The sequence below is a fragment of the Rhipicephalus microplus genome, chromosome 4 (assembly GCF_043290135.1).
Source record: "Rhipicephalus microplus isolate Deutch F79 chromosome 4, USDA_Rmic, whole genome shotgun sequence".
Lineage (NCBI taxonomy): Eukaryota > Metazoa > Arthropoda > Arachnida > Ixodida > Ixodidae > Rhipicephalus > Rhipicephalus microplus.
The window spans coordinates 147,579,131-147,599,140 of record NC_134703.1 but is presented as its reverse complement, the minus strand read 5'-3'; the positions used below and the strand labels follow the sequence as shown (position 1 = coordinate 147,599,140).

At 44.3% G+C, this 20,010-nt stretch overlaps 1 protein-coding gene across 5 annotated transcripts in view; it reads right to left on the bottom strand.

The window, feature by feature from the left end:
* Positions 1-4,814: 4,814 nt before the first annotated feature.
* Positions 4,815-20,010, bottom strand: part of put (activin A receptor type 2 punt) — an 84,127-nt gene continuing 68,931 nt past the window's right edge. For 4 of the 5 annotated variants that reach the window (XM_075893725.1, XM_075893726.1, XM_075893727.1 and 1 more), the window contains exon 10: positions 4,815-17,054. In XM_075893725.1, coding sequence (XP_075749840.1) covers positions 16,930-17,054 — 125 coding nt within the window. In that variant the 3' untranslated portion in view covers positions 4,815-16,929. The remainder of the gene's footprint in view (positions 17,055-20,010) is intronic. The other variant, XR_012895002.1, reaches the window with a different exon arrangement.

Here is a 20,010-nt window from a genome sequence, read left to right as displayed (position 1 = left end):
TGGTCCCGCAAGCGTGGGCAGCGTTCTTGAAGTGGTCGCGTTGTGTAATACACATGGCGCAGCACGTCTCTGCGAAATTTGTTTACATCGGGCGCCGCTGCAAAGTGTAGTCACTGGATACAATGATCATTTAATAGGTTCGAGTGAACAAATTAACACTGGTGCCTCACCTAGAAAGAAGGAATCTGCTTGGCCGTTCATTTTTTCTTCACGGGCAGAACCATTCTACCATGCTCCTACCGTACACGACTGGCGCTTGGACTGTTTGAACCTCAGTACGCAGTTTCTCTATATTGCCGCTAGGTGCCGCATGAATTGCTCGAGTCGCGAATAGCATTGTAAAGCGGCTGCAGTGCAAGGCGCGAAAGCATCTTGTACTAGCTTTGTTATGGATGAGAATGAGCAATCCTTTATTGGACCAGTCAGAGCATTTCCTGCTTCAGGAAAATGTCTCCTTTCATCAAAAATAAATAGCGTCATTGCTGCTCTATCAAAGCTGCGGTAGGCCGATGATTGTGACGGATATTTTTAAATGCTTTAGTTCAGCCTTACTACATGCGCCACAAAAAGGTTTGCGCTTTAGTCTCTGATAAATCTGATCAGCCTTGCTTACAATAACTAGGAGCAATGGCAGCAGTTTCCAAAGTGGCGAAGAATAAAACAGTGGACTTAAGTACACTGGGAAGCTCAGCTTCTAAGCTTACCCTGCAGCTTGACCCTCTGGACTAAGGAGAAGGTGAAAAACCGTGGTTTTCTACACAATGAAAGCCTTATTAGGAGTTAAGCTAGTTAGTTTTCATTCAACTTGAATTGTCTTTTACAGCTCGAAATACAACTCTCACAGAAAAGAAGCACGCACGTGCAGCGCTGCTTAGTTCTCTCCCTCAGCAGAGATGAGCTCACAGAGATGTACACGCACCTACACCTTTAAAAGTTTTCCGGAGTAACTGCGCAATTACTTCTGAAAAGGGCTTTTTGCTGCAACAAAAGACGAAATGTGCACTAAAGATTGCACTCAGCACCACAAGGAGGCGCACTTTCCTCCTTGTGGAGTAAAGCACCCGTTCTTTGGGGTAACTGCAGGAATGTTTGCGCCATGCGCAAACGACTCATCGGTGCCTACACAAGCCTGTTTCATTTCAGACGGTTCTGTAATGTGGTCTGGAGTAGTGGTCACAGACGCGCAGGCTGGCTGAATGGTCGTGAGTTGATTGATCGATATATGGGGTTCAAAGTCCCAAAACCACCATATGATTATGAGAGACGCTGTAGTGGAGGGCTCTGGAAATTTTGACCACCTGGAGTTCTTTGCCGTGCACCCAAATCTGAGCACACTGGCATACAGAATTTTTGCCTCCATCGAAAATGCAGCAATCAAAAAGTGTATATACATATATATAACAGGAAACAGGAGAAAATATCGCAGAGTATCTTGAAAATAAGGGCCTTCACATAGAATGTTTGAGAAAATGTCCCTCAGTATCTTTGAAATAAAGGCCTTCATACAGAATGTTTCAGAAAATGGCAGCTGATATCCTTAAATAAGGAACTTCGTACAGAAGTTTAAGAAAAGGCACCGAATATTAAAATATGAGCCATCATACAAAACGCTCAAGGAAAAGTCACCTAATATCGTCAAAGTAAGGAACTTCATGCAGTATATTTTAGAAAATGTCTGATTATCCTTAAATAAAAGGGCCTTCATGACGTTTCTGAAATTGTCACCGAATATTCTCAAAGTATGAGGCACTCATATAGGAAGTTTCAGAAAATTTCACCAAATATTTTCAAAATAGGGGATTCATACAAAATGTTTCAAAAAATGCCGCTGAGTATCTTGAAAATAAGGACCTGTATATCGAATATTTCAGAGAATGACACCCGATATCCTCAAAAAAAGAAACTTGATCCAGGACCTTTAAGCAAATGGCACCAAATATCAAAATATAGGCCTTCATTTAAAACATTCAAGAAAATGTCACCCAATATCCTCAAAGTAAAAACTTCATGCAGTACATTTTGGAAAATGTCACTGAATATCCTTAAAACACGAGCCTTCACACAGGACGTTTCAGAAAATTTCCCCAGATATCCTCAAAATAAGGGCCTTCATACAGAATGTTTTAGAATAAGTTGCAGAGTATATTGATACAGAACGTTTCAGAAAATGGCACCTGATATGCTCAAAATATGATTTATATGTAGGGTTGTCATGAGTGAGTGTGACTTCAGAGTGCCGGTAGTGGCAGTGATGTGTTCTCTGTGTCTTGTTGTGGTATCGCCAGTGTGGCAAACGGGGTGGCGTGGACACGTGCGGTGCAATGAAAATGAAGACGTTGACGGGCGATTGCACGTGTCAACGGATGACTGAAAAAAGCGCCACGACCAATTGGAAGGCAGCACGGCAGCGGTAGAGAAGAAAACAAGAACCAATGAAAACGTGGCACAGTGGCGGGGGAAAGAAGACGATGACGGACTAGTAGGCCGTGGGAGATTCTGATTTGGACAGTGCAGAGGAAGAGATGCTGGCGTCAGGGTGTGTGCCGTCGAGCTTCGCGTTCGAGCACAAAGGGCCCGACAGCATCCGTCTCCAGACGTCCATGGAAAAGGGCGATCCTGGCGACAAGGCGTTATCTCCATCCACACAGCTGATCCGGGCAGCCGAACCTCCGGGCAAGCAGACTTTACTGTCTTGGGGGCCGAGAGAGACCCCAATGTAGCCACAGGGACACGACGCTGGTTTCAGGGTCCGTGCTATCGACCTGTGGAGTCGGGTACGAAGGGCCCGACAGTGTCAAAGTCACCAGGGGTCCAAACAGCTGGCCCTTCTGCCTCTTGCCTGCCGCAGGACGAGCATGAGTGCCTACTGGCAGACTCCACACCGAGTATGTGGGCATGGAGGTTGCCGGCCTGCTGCGCTTAAAGGGTGCAGCAGCCTTCTCCAGTCACTCTGCGCAAACTCTCCTCTTCAACCGTTCTGCAAGCGTCCTCGCCGTCAACGTCTCCGCACCAACGGCTACGCTACCAACCCACCGCAGGCATCGCCAAAAATGATGACATTGAACTTTTTCTTTGAACAGTCTTCAAGACTTTATAGCTAATGCATCGCCAGTCGCGGTACCTTTAACGTGTCAGTTCACTCCGTTTTTTTTGCGATCGCTTGTTCCTTTCTTCCGGGTGTCATAAAGTTATGTTCTGTTTGTTGTTTGGAAAACGACCTTTTTTTTCCTGTCTGAGGCCTTGCTCCAACTGAAACAATCACAACTCTGTAAACCTGCATAACAGGGGTTTAGCGTCCGAAAACCACCATATTGGTGGTTTTCGGACGCTAAACCCCTGTCGGACACCGTAGTGGAGGGCTCCGGAAAGTTCAACCACCTGGGGAACGTGCACCCAAATCTCAAAGTAAAGAGATTTGGGTGCACACGAGCCTACAGCATTTTCGCCTCCATCAAATATGCAGCCGCTGCAGCCAGGTTTCGATCCCGCGACCTGCGGGTCTGCAACCGAGTGCCTTATCCACTAGACCACTGTAATGGGGCGACATACTCAAAATAAGGAACTTGTTACAAGACCTTTGAGCAAATGTCATTGAAAAATATGGCCTTGATACAAACGTTCGAGAAAACGTCACCTAATATTCAAATGTGCAGCTGCTGCAGCCAGGTTTCGATCCCGCGACCTGCGGGTCTGCAACCGAGTGCCTTATCCACTAGACCGTTGTTGTAGGGCGACATCCTCAAAATAAGGAACTTGTTACAAGACCTTTAAGCAAATGGCATTCAATATCAAAATACGGGTCTTCATACAAGCGTTCGAGAAAACGTCACCTAATATTCTCAAAGTAAGGAACTTCATGCAGGACATTTCAGAAAATGTCACTGAATATCCTTAAATTAAGAGCCTTCATACAAGACGTTCCAGAAATTGTGACCGAATATACTAAAGATAGGGGCATTCATAAAGGAAGTTTCAGAAAACTTCACCAAATATCCTCAAAATAAGGGCCTTCGTACAGGACGTTTTCTAAAAATAAGGAAACTGGTGATATTTTTCTTGCTACCTTGAGTTCTACATTTCCTGTAATTCCATATATCCCCAAGATGACAGGAGAGTAAATTAGAGAAATTACATTCCGATTAGAGAACACAGGTGGTTGGGATGAATCTGAAAATTAAGTCCTTTGGCAAAAAGCCCATTGACCTCTTCGAGATTTCAGAAAACTGGACACTGGCAACTCTTGCAGAGGGACCAAATCCGACCCAGTTTGCCGACGAAATTGAAAAAATCTTCAGAGATGCCTAGAGCGAGCATCTCTATATCACCCATCAGTCTGATTCACTTGGTGTGTGTGTTTGAGGGCTGCACTTACCCAGCACGATAGCACGATGGGTTGTTAACATAGCAGGAACAACACCACCGCTATGATTGGTAACCGTGTCATCATTCTTGGAGTGTGCCAAGGCATGATGGCTTCCGTTTCGCCAGTTGAGTCCGATCGAACGTCACCATTCTGCAAAGCAGCAATGGGGCTCTTTGCAGAAACCACTTAAGTTCCCTCGTTTGACCATGTTACCCGACCATTTAATCATAAGGTCAACTTTTTAATGTGCATTTACAGCCATTATTTCTAGTACATGATGACTGTTGCGAGAAAAATTACGAATGCAGAAAGCGAATTGCATTTCGCTTTTTTTGGGAGGTTTTCAGACACATTTCTTCCAACACGTGGCATATGAAAATATGCGGGATGGAAGTTTCTGATGCAATAATTCAAAATGGTGGAAAAATTCACGAGACCAAGCAAACGCACGTTAAGTCATCTTTCTTTTATTGTAAATCTGCTCGGGCAAATAGACAAAGCATGCAAATTATTTTGGTCTTTAAACAGAGTAAACACAGTATGCAGCAACAACAAAACAGAAAAAAAGAGGGTCAGAGAGGAAGAACATTTGTGGGAGGCAATGTACAACAGGGAAATGTGATGAATGAGCACATGTAAATGAGTGAAATCTGTACACTGCAATGTGGTATGCTTGTAGCAGCACCTTTCATTTTTTTGTTGTTCTATCTTTCGAGACGCATGCTTCAGGCGCCATCGTTCGTTGTTTATTCTTTACAGGACGATGGCGTTGCTTCTCACCGACAGCTGAAGCAGTAGCAAGTAGCAACAACTGCCACAGCAGCTCTCGACAGCAAGGCTGGCCTCACCGGCAACTACAACAATAGGGCAAACCAACATTCGAGCATGAAAAGCCTCGGCCATTACACTGTGCGTGGGCAGGAGTTAAAAAGCTCTGGACACTCGCTTCTTTCAAGCAGACGTTAAGGGACGCGCAGCCGAGAACACTGCGGTGTCTTCCACGTGCGATCTCGACTGAACTACACAGGGGAAAGCCAAAAACTGGCGCCCTTTCTTGTAATGTTGGGGGGAAACAAAAATAGACTATTAAGTAAATAAGTCACAATAGGCTGGATTACACGCACCACAAAGCAACCCACTTTAGGTGTACAAGTTGAAACTCTTCCACTCGAGCAATGTCTCAGTCCAACAATATACGACAGTGTCTCACTTCGTGTGCGGGGGAAATCACCAGACACCAAAGTACAACAGGTTTATACCGGAGGTGAGTGAAAATGCGTGCCTTTGCTGCCTCGAAGGGAATGTGGATTTGCCCAGCACTAACTAAATGTATCTGCAAAGCGCGACATCCAACTTCTTTCACGCTCCATACATCTCGACAAAGTTGAATTAGCAAGACGAAAAGGCCTTGCAAACATTTGCGGTCTACACTCCAAACTGACGGACACAGTCTCAATTTATCAATCCTGAGGCATACCTTCAGGCTTATACGAAGAAATATGCAGTAACAACCTCTGCAAGATGAAAATATTACCATGTAACAGTACCTTAATGATGACGACAACTATGCACTGCCAAGCGTGATATTACAGGTCAAGTTCCCCATCACAACAGCTGAATTACAATCATGGTGGAATGCAATTATGATTGTATGCCCAACGTGGCATGTGTAATGAGAGTCCACAAGTTTTCAAAGTTATTCTGAGGCCCTCCACTAGAAGGCAAGACCACCAGTCAGCGTAAACAAATGTGACATCCTCACGAGTGTTCCATGGAGAATATGGCCAAGGATTTGACAAAACATGACATGAGATAGCTGCTTGCAGTTCGAGAATGGTGCACAAATTCCATACCAAGACAGAAAAAAAGACCAGAAGACGACATAAATGCCGACAACACTTTGCTCGTTCCATCTTCGCAGACCTGTTTCTAGCACAGAACCCACACAGCTAGTCCAAGCCAATGCCTTGCTCTACAACTCATGCGAGCGTGCAGCACAAAGTGCGAGCAAGGCATTCACAGACCTATCTACAAAGCAAACCGGGCCAATTGAATACCTGACCAGCTCTGCTAGCAAGACCCCTGTAAACCAACAGAAGGCCGCAATGAAGCCACAGAGGTGTCCCGATTTGATATACAGTTTCCTTTGGGTGTCTGGGAATCCATGGCACTTCACTCCCACCTTTAGTGTACATCAGTCAAACACTCAGCGACAAAGCCTTGATAAAAAAAATGAAAACAAAAACACCTATGCAACAAGATGGGATGACTGCAAGGAAAAATGTTAAGCATGGTACTAACACAATGACAAACCTAGATATTCTCACCTAAGAAAATGCACACTTCTACAGATGTCAATCACAAGATTACAAAAATCTACGGTATTAAAAATAAAATTTTGCATCTCTGGAGCAATAATTACAATGCCTTTTTTTTTTTTTTTTTTGCTGTGCGAGTTCTCCAAAGTAGCGCCAAGCTAGCCATTATCAAGAAATGTCCTTTCTCGGTCTAAGCAATTTCTTCCCTCCTGCAGGGAAGCCAAGTCTGGCATCTGTGTTGCCAAGCTAGGTCTAGGTTTTTTGTGCGTTTTTTTTCTTTTCAAGTGCAATCCAGCAGAATTCAACTGTCAAGAAAAGAACACAAAAGGCACTTATCATAACCTGGTTTTTCGTCTACAAGTGTTTTTTTACCTTTTCGATTGCATTCGCGTAAAACACTGTTGCGACAATGCCTGCCTGTCGCGTCCCAATAAGACCTATTTGAAATAAAAAAAAAAAAATTGACACAAGCAAATAGAGCAAGCCTTATCGCTCCACTTTTGTATAGCAACGCACATCGAGACATTATTCACGGAGACAGGTTAACAAGAGAACACGATGTAGCCTGGACACCCTCCTTTATATCCACATATACAGCATGCACACGAATAAAACACTTGATCTAGTTTCCTATTACGACAGGGCACAGGCTTGACTGTGAGACAGCGGTCTTAATGAAGGATACCAGGACTCCGTAAAAGCCATTTCTTCCAGAGCTGTCTCAATGATTCATGCAAAAACTTGCGTTCAAAGAGCACAAAGAGAGCATCGGTATGCATATTGTCTACAGTCAGGAAATAATTTGTACTTCAGCTGCCGCAACGTGAAAGAAACAGGCTGATGTCTTTTTTTCTTTTTTGCTGTCTGTCTGTCAGCAAGAAAGACGGAGACTAATTTGTAGTCCATAGACAGCCTCTGTTCAGCCTGTAGTATGTACACCGAGAACCGAGATGAAGGGAACAAAATGAATAAGAGAATCTCGGGCAAAGTGATTTCAGACTTATCTCTCTAGCATGCCCGTCTAAGTGCAAACTTCGCCCCTCCCCTCCATAAACACTGTCGAGAACAACGCACATCTCTCGAGCACACCACCCAACGCCGGATATCTCGAGAAAACTGCACGTGAAAGAATCCGGTGAGCATAAAGTCTTTCCCGTCAGCAGATGCGGCTGCCTTTCGTCGCGACGTTTGACTCATGTTTTGTTTCCATACTGTCACACATGAAGTGCGTCACACTTAAAATCACTCATCCGAACGACACACCCAATCTCTCTTTAAGTAGTGATCGACAAACACTGGCTTGTGTCGCAGTGCTTGGGAACATGTAAGGGCGCACATTCACACACAATTTTTTTTCTCTCTCTCAAAACAAGCGACGAAGAGCTGCAAAGAGTCCAACCACCACAATCAACGCCGTCTCCGGCTGCAGGAGGGCTTTACTGGCCATCTAAACACGAAACATAAATACAAACCTGATGGCCGTACATGCACAAAAGGAGAGGAAAAAAATACGGGGGCCATGGGCGAAAACGGCGAAACCATCGAAATAGGAACTGTGGTTCAACATCCGTTTGCACGACCACCACTTTTTTTTTTTCTTTTTAACAGCGCGCCCAATAAGGATACCCGTCGGACTTCAAGAGATGATGCCATGTGTCAACAAAAAAAAAGAGGGGGGGGGGGTAGGGTAAACAAAGTTCGATTTGGCACATTTGGAAACAGCAGTGAGAGATTTTTCAACAGAATGCTGTCATCAGAGAAAAAGGTACACACACGAGACTGCAGACACTCTAGTGCTGAGGGTAGTTGACAAAAATGACGAGTTCAAGTTTTTTTGTTTAAGGGAATGACTATACAAGGAAAAAAAGGAGAAGGAAAAAAATTAGAAGGAAAGTCGCCTCCACAGTGCAATTAGAGCCCAGCTGCACGAACACTCAAAGTAGAACTATTGAAGTATTCTGTTCACCAACTCGGCTCACACATAAAGTACACAAGAACCAACAACACTTTATCAGCTAAGAAGCTTTCCTGTTTTTTAGAAGTTTATATAGATTTCCTTTGCATGTTCGTGCCACAATTTTTACATTTACAAACTTTACTACAATTTGAGTACTTCTTAAGAACACATTTTTCAGCTAGCATTTAAGGAAGCTATGCACGTGATGGCCAGGAGTCGGTTCCAATAGACTGAAAGGACTTTCCAATTTAGCATAGAGATTATCCACCAAAGCATTAAACGTGGGTAACTGCCTATACTATAAGCAGGTAAACTACTCGTAGCGAATGCATACAACTGTGCCAAGTTTTCTGATAAATGTGGTCTTGAAGCATTTGTCATTGTTGTGATCATTTTAAACCTATATTATATCTCCACAGCCAAACGAAGGTTTCTCCCAATGACTGTCCTTAGCTAACCAATTCCTCTTTATCCCGTAGAGAAAAAAATAAAATAATTCGTTGGTTGATTACTCTCTCCCCCTTATTTCAGTGTTGAATCGCCCGAGGTGAGTGGAATGGAACTAATGTTCTAAGCAAAAGTACTTTAAACTTATCTGCACTAAAAAAACCACGCACACACAAAAAAAAAGTGGCACAAAAGCCAGTGCAACATTCTGTATCTGCCTTCCAATCAAATTGCAGCTACCACTTACAAGGCCGAGGCGCAGCCATGTACACATGCCACTAAAGTACCATTTGCATTGAGAAGCGACTGTTGTGGCTGGGATCGAACTCGCGCCCTTCAGGTCGGCAGTTGAAATGTTACATAAAGGTGTAAACTGATAACTGTAATGCACAAAGACCCTTACCACTTGCACTTCACTAGCTACATACCTTGCTTCTGCAGAGAAGACTGGTAGTGTATGCTACTTTAAACAGGGTGCACTGCTGACGGTGACAGTCAAGAACTTGCCCACTAAAATGATGACACACAGGAAAGCAACAGGTCTACCTACACCATTCAACTTTGTGACCATTATAAAAGGCTTGTGCATTTACAAAAAGAAAGTTCTACAAGTGGCGCTTAACATTTCTACGCTAAATGGGCCATAGTCTTGGGTTACTTTGAAACAAAAAAAGCCATAGAGACCACTGGATTAATAGTGCGAAATTCCTAACAAATTGGGCACTCGATTTACTATCAATTTTTACGAATTTCATGCCTTTTTTTTTAAGCGTTTTCCTCAAGCCAAGGCACAGCGAAGAGAAAACAGAAAATCGTGCACATGGTTCAACACTTTCAATTTCTCGTAGCTGCCAATCGCATAAGCCTGTCCATTTCGACACAGCAAGTCAAGCCCATCTTACTTGGCGAGACGCTTCATGCAGCTGAGCTGGGGCAACTGTTTCAGCAGCATTTATTGTTTTTGTAATCTTCAACCACCTTTCACAGTTTTAAGTAGCACACACAATGACTCCACCGTAGAACCTAAAAACGTACAGGTAGTTTGTACACAGAGGAATGTTGGCAGTGATGGGCAAGTATATCCCCCCTGTTTTTTTGTGTGTATTTTTAAAATATTTTTCTTGTCCCTGTACCATCAACAAAACGATAGCCTTTTCCTAAGCGTTTGTCCCAGAAGCACGGTTTCATCGACAGTGCAAGTCGAGCCACCTTGGAACAGAGGACCCCCGTATCTTCGCACGAGACATTCCAAGTATACCCGGATGCTCTAAGAAAGCTGCCTTCCGGAATACCTGTACTGCATGAAAAGCGACTAAATAACGAGACCTGTGCATTTGATGACAGTACCACACCCACTTTTTTTTTTTTTTTCATTTCATCGTCAACCGGAGTGAGCAAGTGATTTCTACGTTGCGAAAGCGACATCGACAGTTTGCCAGAAGTCAAGGAGCGTGTCGTCTGCCGACGGTAGCAGACGAAATGCAGATCATGGTGCCACTGGCAGAAGATGTACGCTTTGGCTACGACTGTGTGCTTTTACCCGACATTGCATCGTGGCAGGAGAATCGCACTCTTGCCACGTCCTGAATCGTTGTGCGATGGGGACGTCGAAGCGTCATACGAAACTAATGCCAACTCCAAGGGCAGCGATGACAAAAAAACACTGATGAACTGATCGGAAACTCAAAAGTGAAGAAGAAGAGTGAGAAACGGAACACGAGAGAAACAGAATCCAAAAACGAACAAGAAAACTGCGATCAAGTTTGTCGCTACCCGTAGACATAGGTTATTCCCGGCTCGCTCGCGCTTTCGAAGACAAAAAAAAAAAAAAAAAAAAAAAGAACCGAGAGAAACCTAGAAAAGTGTTTTTTTTTAATGTGCTCCAGCACTGGGAGGGAAAAAAAGCAAAGCAACTATCCCGAGCAGCTGTTTTGTCTTGCCTCCCCCTTACAATGCCTGCCGTGTTGAAATCGAGTTGGCACTACAGTCTTTTGAAACACAAAGTTGAATACATATACAGTATCATAACAGAAAAAGGTCATCAACACAAAGAATGACAAAACAAGCATAATCGAGGTATGTATCAATGAAAAATATGTCTCCTTCAACATGAACAGAGTAAAAAAGAACAGCACAATCTACCTTCTACTGGGATCACGTCTTAACACATTTGTCAATAAAAAGAGAGAAAAACTATACTATATATATAAAAAAGCATACTCTGTCCATGTCTAAACAAAGTTGTTAAGATTTAAAAGGTTTATGCAATGAATAAAATGTACAATTTGATATCGGCTTATACATAACGTGAGGAAAACAACACTTGTACTTTTTCTTAAGGGGCACCAACGCCACAGACGTATACACAGCAGTCACACGCGCACATACACACAGAATTTTTTTTTGTTGCTCATTTTTCCCGGCTGCTGTCCTGGCCCACGAGAATAAACGGACAGCCCCCCTTCGACCACCACAAAGTTAGTCTGCTAACCGAAAAAGAAAGTGAGAGAGAAAAAATGGGGAGGAGTGCTTAGCTACACACTCGCCAAACACACTTGTCCCATATCTAATTTCAAGAGACGCGATCCTTTGAGCCTCTTGTCGGCTAAGAAATCGGCACTTTACCGAAGCTGCTATAATCCGACTCTGATCCAGCGTGGCCCAGCGGGTCCGAGGCAAGTCAACGAAAAACAGCACTCCTATGGAGACGCAATCAAAGCAATACTCGAAGAGTACACAAACTGCACGTCAAATCAGCGTTTATGCCAGCCTAGTGTCACAGTCACCATTGTATATTTTTTAGCAGGTACGGGCAAGCCTTTAATGAATCATAGCAGTACACTTGCAATAAAATGCCTCTCAAGTCTCTCTTTTTTGTCACAACATTAAGCCTTAAATAGATTCTCGCTCGGGGCCGTATCTTCTTACCTCTGTATTTACACAGTACAAGAAATGCAAGTAGTTTTCTGCTGCAGTTTTCAGTGGTGACACTAGAATATGTGCGAGGAAGTTCATCCAACTATTTCGCCAACTGTGCCTACCAATTTGTCTTGTAAACGAGGCTGGTGCGAAGCTCTTTAGTAACCACCCCACGGACTCATCTGTGATCGAGATTTGCAACATTCTTGGTGCATTTAGTCTAGTACGAATGAGCCTTGACCTAGTAATACCCATTTCGATCAAAGTTTAGTACATAGCACCCTAAATTGGTTATAAGGTAGGGATGAAAACAAAATCAAGTCGCCAATAGCCACGGTATTCAAGAAACACCTAAACAGTTACTCCCAAAAAGAAGCAACAGGCCGCTGGTACACAGTTAACTGAGCCAAGTCAAGCTCTAGAACACCAGAACTATATTTCGTACGCCACCTCTGGATTCAAAGCGTACTTCTCACATGATCAAGAAACAGACCAAGGTCTACAATGAAGCAGCATACCGAACATAATGCACCAAGAATCGTTGCCTCTCAAGAATTTCACAGCGAATGAGTCGGTGCTTAAGACAGCAAACAAGGCTGCACCCCTCTTCCCTCACACGACCAGACGAAAAATCGTCTTGATGTAGGCTTTGAAGGCGGTGATAAAAGAGAGCACCAAGAGGAGAGATAGAGTAATGCTCCAAGTATCCTGGAGGCACAATTACGATACTACCACAGGCAGCAATACTGCAACACGCCTCGCATCAGAAGTTTGACATGGTGTGTTTAATAGGCTTGTTAGTAGCGCCGTCGCACGTGAGCCGTGCTCACTAATAGTAATGAGCCGCACCTGAAAGTATTGACAAGGCTTGAGCTTTAGTAGTGGCGCCTCAACGGCACGTACGCCCGTTTCAGATGGGTGTATGCAAAAAAGTTTGAGTAGGTGCAAAATAGCACTGAACTCAACCGTTCTGGCAGAAAAAAAAAAAGCAATGTAAAGGAGTTTACGTGTTAGTTTTTTCTAGGGGAAGCTTCTGCATTGTAGACTCTGTGCCACTTGCACAGTCTGTGAGAAAATGCACTGGCAACAAGGATGTTTCTTGCATGCCGAATTCTACGTTGCTACTCTTATCATGTTGCAGTAGCAAGTAGTTATTTATGCCGTTGGGTTCTCAATTCCTTGCAAAGATATTCGCAATGGTCACTTGTTATGCCTCTGAAGCGGAAAGCCAGTTAATGAAATGCTGCTGGGCCTAAAAAAAGTGCATCGCCATAGCTGTAGTTAGTTTGCACTTTTATCTACCAGACACTGCTGAAATAGTAAGCATTGTTTATGCTAAATGCTATGCAAAAACCATTACATAATGGCCACTTTGAATATGAAGCAAGCCAATTTATCAGCAATGCCTGCTGTATGAGCTAATCACCCAATTTCGAAATATGAATTCACAGTGAGCTGCTGTAAAAAATGTCTCGTGGCTCTGTAAATGGGGTAATCTCTCTCCTGTTAAGGATCTGCCATCACGGGCACAGCACCAACAGAGCGGCACAACCAGCGTACTCTGAAATGATTGCTTTCCTGTGATGTGGCACCCAGATGGCATCTCTATACAGTGCTCTGATGATGTATCTCTGCCGATACAACCAAAGTGTCATCGTCCATTAAAAAATGCTGCCAAAACACTGCTGCAAATAAGCCACCATCTTACGAGACCATTAGAGCTCTAATTTTACCCCCGAGCCATTGCCTGAGTATTGTAATGGCGCATGCGAAGAAGCATATTTAATAGGCTTGTGCGAATAGTGAATGTCAGGTTCGAAGCGAAGAGTGATGTGGTTACGGACACCGGCGGCGGCAGCGTACAACTACGGCGCTGCGCGAGACACCGAGTTGTGATTGCATATCACCTTTCACTGTAAAAGTGTAGCAGGGCCCCTTTAAATTTCGTTTCGTACAACCACCACTATTCGTTCGAATAGTCGACAAGCATTCGAATATTCGCACAAGCCTAGTATTTACAAGGACTAAAAAGGAACGCAAAAGAAAACATGACAATTGCTGCACTTGCAACTATTTCAATTCAGAACAAATGCTTCATATTTATGGGCCAGAGCAAGCTTGGATGTGATGCAACGATACCCGCCATGGTGGTCTAGTAGCTAAGGCCCTCGGCTGCAGATCCGCAGGTCGCGGGATCGAACCCCAGCCGTTCTTGATGGAGGCGAAAATGCTTGAGGCCTGTGTGCGTAGATTAGGTGTACGTCGAATAACGCCAAGTGGTCGAAATTTCCGGAGCCCTCCACTACGGGGTCTCTCATAATCATATGGCGTTTTCGGGACGTTAAAACCCCAACAATTATCAATTATGCAACAACAATGTAAAGGGATTTCTTATATCCCAGGTCCACACACACTCGTACAATAAAAATATAAGCGTGTGCATATTTTCAATGCTTCAATGCTCGGGTGTCTATGAATTTACCATCCTTCACCTGGTTGTTACATATCATTGAGATCCAAGCACTTGCACTGGCATATACTGTAAGTGAAGCGTTTGTTCCGGAATGAATTAGTTGCGAGTGCAGCAAACGCAGTGTTTTCTCATGTCTTTTCGCTTAGTTGTCATTAGCACATCGATTCGCTCACACTTGAGTGGCTTTTAAAATAACCATCTTGCCAAACTAGTCGCAAGTGCCCGGGTATTGTGTTGCAACGTCTTCCAAAAGCCACCAAAATCCAACTGTTTCTAGCCAACTTAACCTTAGAGCCGTAGCAAATTTTCAGGCCATTTCGGTGACGCTGATAGCCCGTGGGTTGCCCTGGTAGAAATCCTTTACAGATCAAGCTGGGACCTGTCTTGAACATGCCGTTCTGCTTTGGTATCCTTTGAAAGCAAAGCCTATTGGACACCAAGTTTTAGTAACACTACCCTTCCACACAACCAGCTTCCATGAGAGAAACTCGATCGGATGTTGCAAAGTACGCCTCGTAACGCAATCATCTCAAAATACGGTCCCTAAACCAACTGTGCTCTCTCAAGTGCATCCATTTCTAACCAATGTTTTTGAAACAGGAGGGAGAGTATCCCATGTGCTTTTGCACTACACCCCGACGTGTGATCTCAATTGTCGCCTATAGCATTTGAATGTCGCATAACAATCTTACAAAAAGTTTAGCTTCAGACAAGAAGACTAGCCTCGTCTCGAGTTATGGGCAGAAGCATTGTTAGGCTGTGCTCTGGAGTAGATGGACATTTTGCTTTGACAGTTACAGTCTTTGAGGAGAGAAAATAATATCGAAGTAAAGTACTGCCTGGGCCCCCTCCGTTTCAAAACATCCTTTTTTTTTAAGGGACCCTGTTTAGAGCTTCTCTACAGAAAAGCAAGCAGTTGAGGGGTATTTTGTACCATTGCGTGTCTAAAGCAAAAAAAAAAACCTTAAAGCTTCGCTACATAAATAGAAGCCATCTAGAGTGAAAATTTTCTCATTCATCCCGCAAAGAGGCAGCAAAGTGTTCAATGCCAGTCTCCCCAATCAAGGGAGCAGTAAATATATATAGCATCTGCAAATCTTCTGTGATACTTAGAAGTATATATAATATATGTTTCCATCTTAAAAAACTGGCAAACAGAGATTAGAACGAGCAAAATAGATTTTGGAGAAGCCTCTTCCTGCTTGCTCAAAGCAGCGAGGCCGACCCCCTTTCCGAACGTTTCCAAAATGGACCAGTAGGGGCCACTGCTGTCAGCGCGAGGTGGGAAAGGCTCATTTTGTCACACCTTGTTCAAGATATGTCGCCACATTTTTAGAAATCTTTCTGGATTTTGATCAGAAATTAATTACTTTCTGTCTGCCACAGTAAAAGTAGCTTAAAATGACACTTCCAAGTACACAATGTTCTTTCACTGAACTGATTACAGTTATGAAAATTAACAAAAATACACCCATCCCAGGCTGACAGTCACAGCCACCACACCCACCATACGAGAATGAAATCTCTTGGTAGTATTATGGCTGTGCATGTAGAATGTGAGACGACCTAGGCTGAACGTTGTCAATCTAAAACATAATACGGCCCAAGCAACCAGAAGTTGCGCCATTTTAGGACGATGCATTTCATTTGAAATAATATAACGTGCAGACTTAATCATTGTTTTCAATTATCCCACTTCATTGCACGGGTCTCACAGAAAAAACGTGTAAAGCTTCATTAGAAAATATTGACTTGTTCAAAAGAGTTTTTGTGAAGCAAAAAACAATGGAAAATCAGGTTTAAACAAAAATGGGGATTGAGCCCCAACGTGTCATTATCACTTTGAGAACATCCACTAATTTCATAGAGACATGCAATTTTTTTACGCACCCCAATTCTGGATACCTGTACGTTTTTTTTGTACTGTCCGTAATAAAAATTTACTTTCTCTTTTTTCCAAAATAACAAAACCATAGTTTTAAAGGGTGGCGACATACCTAAATTGGTGTTTTAGGCTTTTTGTTTGTTTTCAGTTGATCTAACATGCTCACACTGCCCTGCTTGACTAGATGTTAAGACACCCGTGGAATTTTTTTCTTCTCTTTTTTTTTACAATCACTCGCACACCCAGATGCACACACATTTCTACACAAACACACACATTTTAGCACTCACACGCGCACACACACGCACGCAGAAAGGCATTGCTCATCCAGTAGATCGGCGGCTTGAGGCCAGTCGTGTTGTGGTAGTCCGCGGGAAACACTAGTTTTCTCGATTGCATGGCCGGTTGCAGTCGGAAAAAAATAAAAATAAAAGAAAGCCAAGCATTGTCCCTTGGCAAGCTAAGCCGGCCTCATCGTCGTGGTGTCCTCTGAGGAAGCAGACGACAGCACTGCACTCGCCCGATGGCAGCGTAGGAAGAAGGCTCATCGTTGTCGTCGAAGACGCCTTAGATGCTCGACTCTTTGGGTGGCAGAAGCACAGCCGTCTCGAGGGCACTCTTGATGTTTACCACCGGCACGTAAAAATCGTCCATGCCCTTTTGGTCCCCTGATGGCAGCAACGACAGGACATCTGAAAGAGGACAACAAAACGATGGTCGATCTACCAAGAGTTGCCGATGACAAAGACGATATTTGGCAGCCAATAAAAGTAATGGCTGTTTTTGCAATAAAATTTTCAAAAAATGTAATAATATGTGGAGGTTTTATGCACCGAAACCACAACAGAGTTTGAATGTCAGGAACCCTTAGCCTCGTGTGCTGCTTAGTACCCCCAGCTGCACCCACGGGGAATGCAAAGGAACGCAAGAGCGTGCGTACGTTGGAGGCTAGGGTTCCCCTCCCCGCATCAAAAAAGAGAGAGAGAGAAGGAAAGGTAGGGAGGTCAACCAATCCAGGATAACCGGTTTGCTACCCTGCATGTGGGAAAGTGAGATTAATAGAAGAAAAGATAAGAAAGAGACAGAGAAATAGCGCATCACACAGCCCGTGCACAAAAACCTAGTTTGTAAGAATCCAATAATCTGGCGTGGAACACATCTCTCACAGCCGCTTGACCAGGTCCATCTTCCTCAAAAACCTCTGCAGTTTTTTTTTGTCACCTTCAGCTGCAATGTCCTTTGTCAACAACATGCTAGAACAGATTCAACAGATATTTGTCTATTGTCAAGGCGCACTATAATGCACGCTGGTGATTGTCTCTGCACATTGTAGACCGGACAGTCACACAGTCTGTGGCATAGCGTCTGCTCACAATTACAGGGATTGCCGAGACCATAATATGATTTCGTAAGTGCCACACCTAACCATAAACGATAAATCACTGTGGCCTTTTATCGGCGGAGTCCACTTGGCATACAGAGATACATCAAAAAGCGTAGGCGGTGTTGATGAGTGGTTTGGTTGATCTGGCTGCTTGGTGGGCACCATAGAGAGAGCATTGTCTCCTGTGCAAGCCCTTGAAGGCTGCTGCTCGTGTCAAACCATGAAAGTGGCATGGCATCTTCATGTGTGCCACCAAGAGCAGCCCAAGCGGCGTTACCGGCGTGTTCATTTTCTATGACGCCGCAGTGACTTACAAGCCACTGGAACGTCACAGTGCCCTTTCTCATGTGATGTGTGAATAAGATGCCGAATTACAAATACGAGCTGTTCGTATGAGCTGCGACACAGCGCTCATAGCAGAGATTGTAGGGCTCCCTAAAAGTTGAAGATCGACTACTGTTGAGGTGGTCCCCGATAGACCAAACCAAGGGCAGCGCGCACAGCAGCTAGTTCCGCAGCTGTCGTCGTGGGGTGGTCGGTCCTCAAGCTGATTGTTATTGCTCTTGCCGGAACAACCACTGCACCACATGAAGAAAGGAGGTTTGTGGAACCATCGGTATATACAGTATAGACCACTTATACCGTAAGTCGCGAATATCCGATCATAAGCGGTACCGCAACTATAACCAAAACAGCCCTTTTCAAGGGCCGCATTCGCGCAAAACGTGTTGAGCATGCAGCTTCGCGTGTCCAAAAAACGAAGCAAGCCATGCTTGGTGCTTACAACCGTTTAAAAAAATAACATCTTAAGACACGCGTTGCCAATGAAATGAACGCGAAAAAGGGGGCATCTACCAAACGAAAGCACCACTGCAAGAATGTGCCAACTAAATCAAAGACCGCCTCGATTATGCGCATTACACAGAAATTATGGCGAGTCATGTCCGATATTTCACGGGCGCGCACACGATTTTGAGACATCGCAATCAAATCGCGAGCCACCATTCGAGGTGCTACACGTGCCACGCTCGTTTTCGTTAACGTGATGTAGTTTCGTTGATTCCGTACCAAACCTCAACTAAGCACGGGACTGCTACCGAAACGCACGAATGCCGATTAGGCCTAGCGTGCCGTTCTGTGTGTTGTCAAGGGAAGTTTGTCCAAGACATGAAGATCTGGCGTTGAAAAGATCACACCTAAGCGCTGCACCAAGGACAGCGTGCGTGATAGGTAGTTCCCGTTCGCGGCCGGTAGATCAATGACGAAAACCCGCAAAGCTTATAACGTAGGCAGCACACTGGCAGCAAAGGGGAAAGCTTGCGTCGTGAAGCCATAAAAGGTTTCAAACTTGCGGACGAGGTAGCAAAGGCGATCTCTGTAGCAAGCTCGATAATGACTACCCTTTACCAGACAGGAAACTGTTAAGGCACCTGATAAGGACGGGATCGCGCGTGCTATATTGAGCAGCGCGCGGCCGGAGCCACGCTAGTGACTCTAGTACAAAGCAGCGTCGATGCCGGGGAAAGGCTTATCCGTTGCCATGCAACCACCTTTTCTTCCCCCCTGTTCTCTTTTCCCTTCCAGTCTTCGTTCGTTCACTCGGCGTACCCCTCCTCCGTAGCGACGAGCAGTACATCCCAGTCCGCCTCTTTTCGAATGCGCACTTTCTAGCGCATTTGTCACAAAGATTTTCTGACATCTGCATTAAAACCAGTCTTTCAGCTTGGGGGTCTGCACAATAAGCGGTATGGGTATACATGGGGTTCTATTGGAGGGTAAACGAGAGTCGAAAAAGACCGTGTAGTAAGCGGTTCTGCACTATAAGCGGTTACGTTGCAAGTGGTCTACACTGTATATATTTACTGTCTACATACCTCTCGAGCAAGAGAATAAAAGAGTTGCTTCAGCACAGGCGACGACATCTCAGATTAAAACTCTCTAATATGATCATGAGGTGCACTGTACTGAAGGCCCCCGATATTTTGGTGATCTGGCATTCACCTAAAGCCATTGCGAAGACATTTCGCTAATTGGCCTTTCCCTTCCTCTCCCATGCTCTTGTGAGTGTGATGGTGCCGAACTGAGGGTGAATTTAGAGATACTGTATATGCTGCCTTTAGGTAGCAGAGTTGCACATACCTTTTCCTTCCACTGCTCACTCTGCTATTCGGCGAGTGGTGTCACCTAGTGCAAAGTGACGTAAAATGTTCAATTCACGAGGCGAAGCCAACTTTATGTGCATGATGGCACAGCGCCCGAGCATT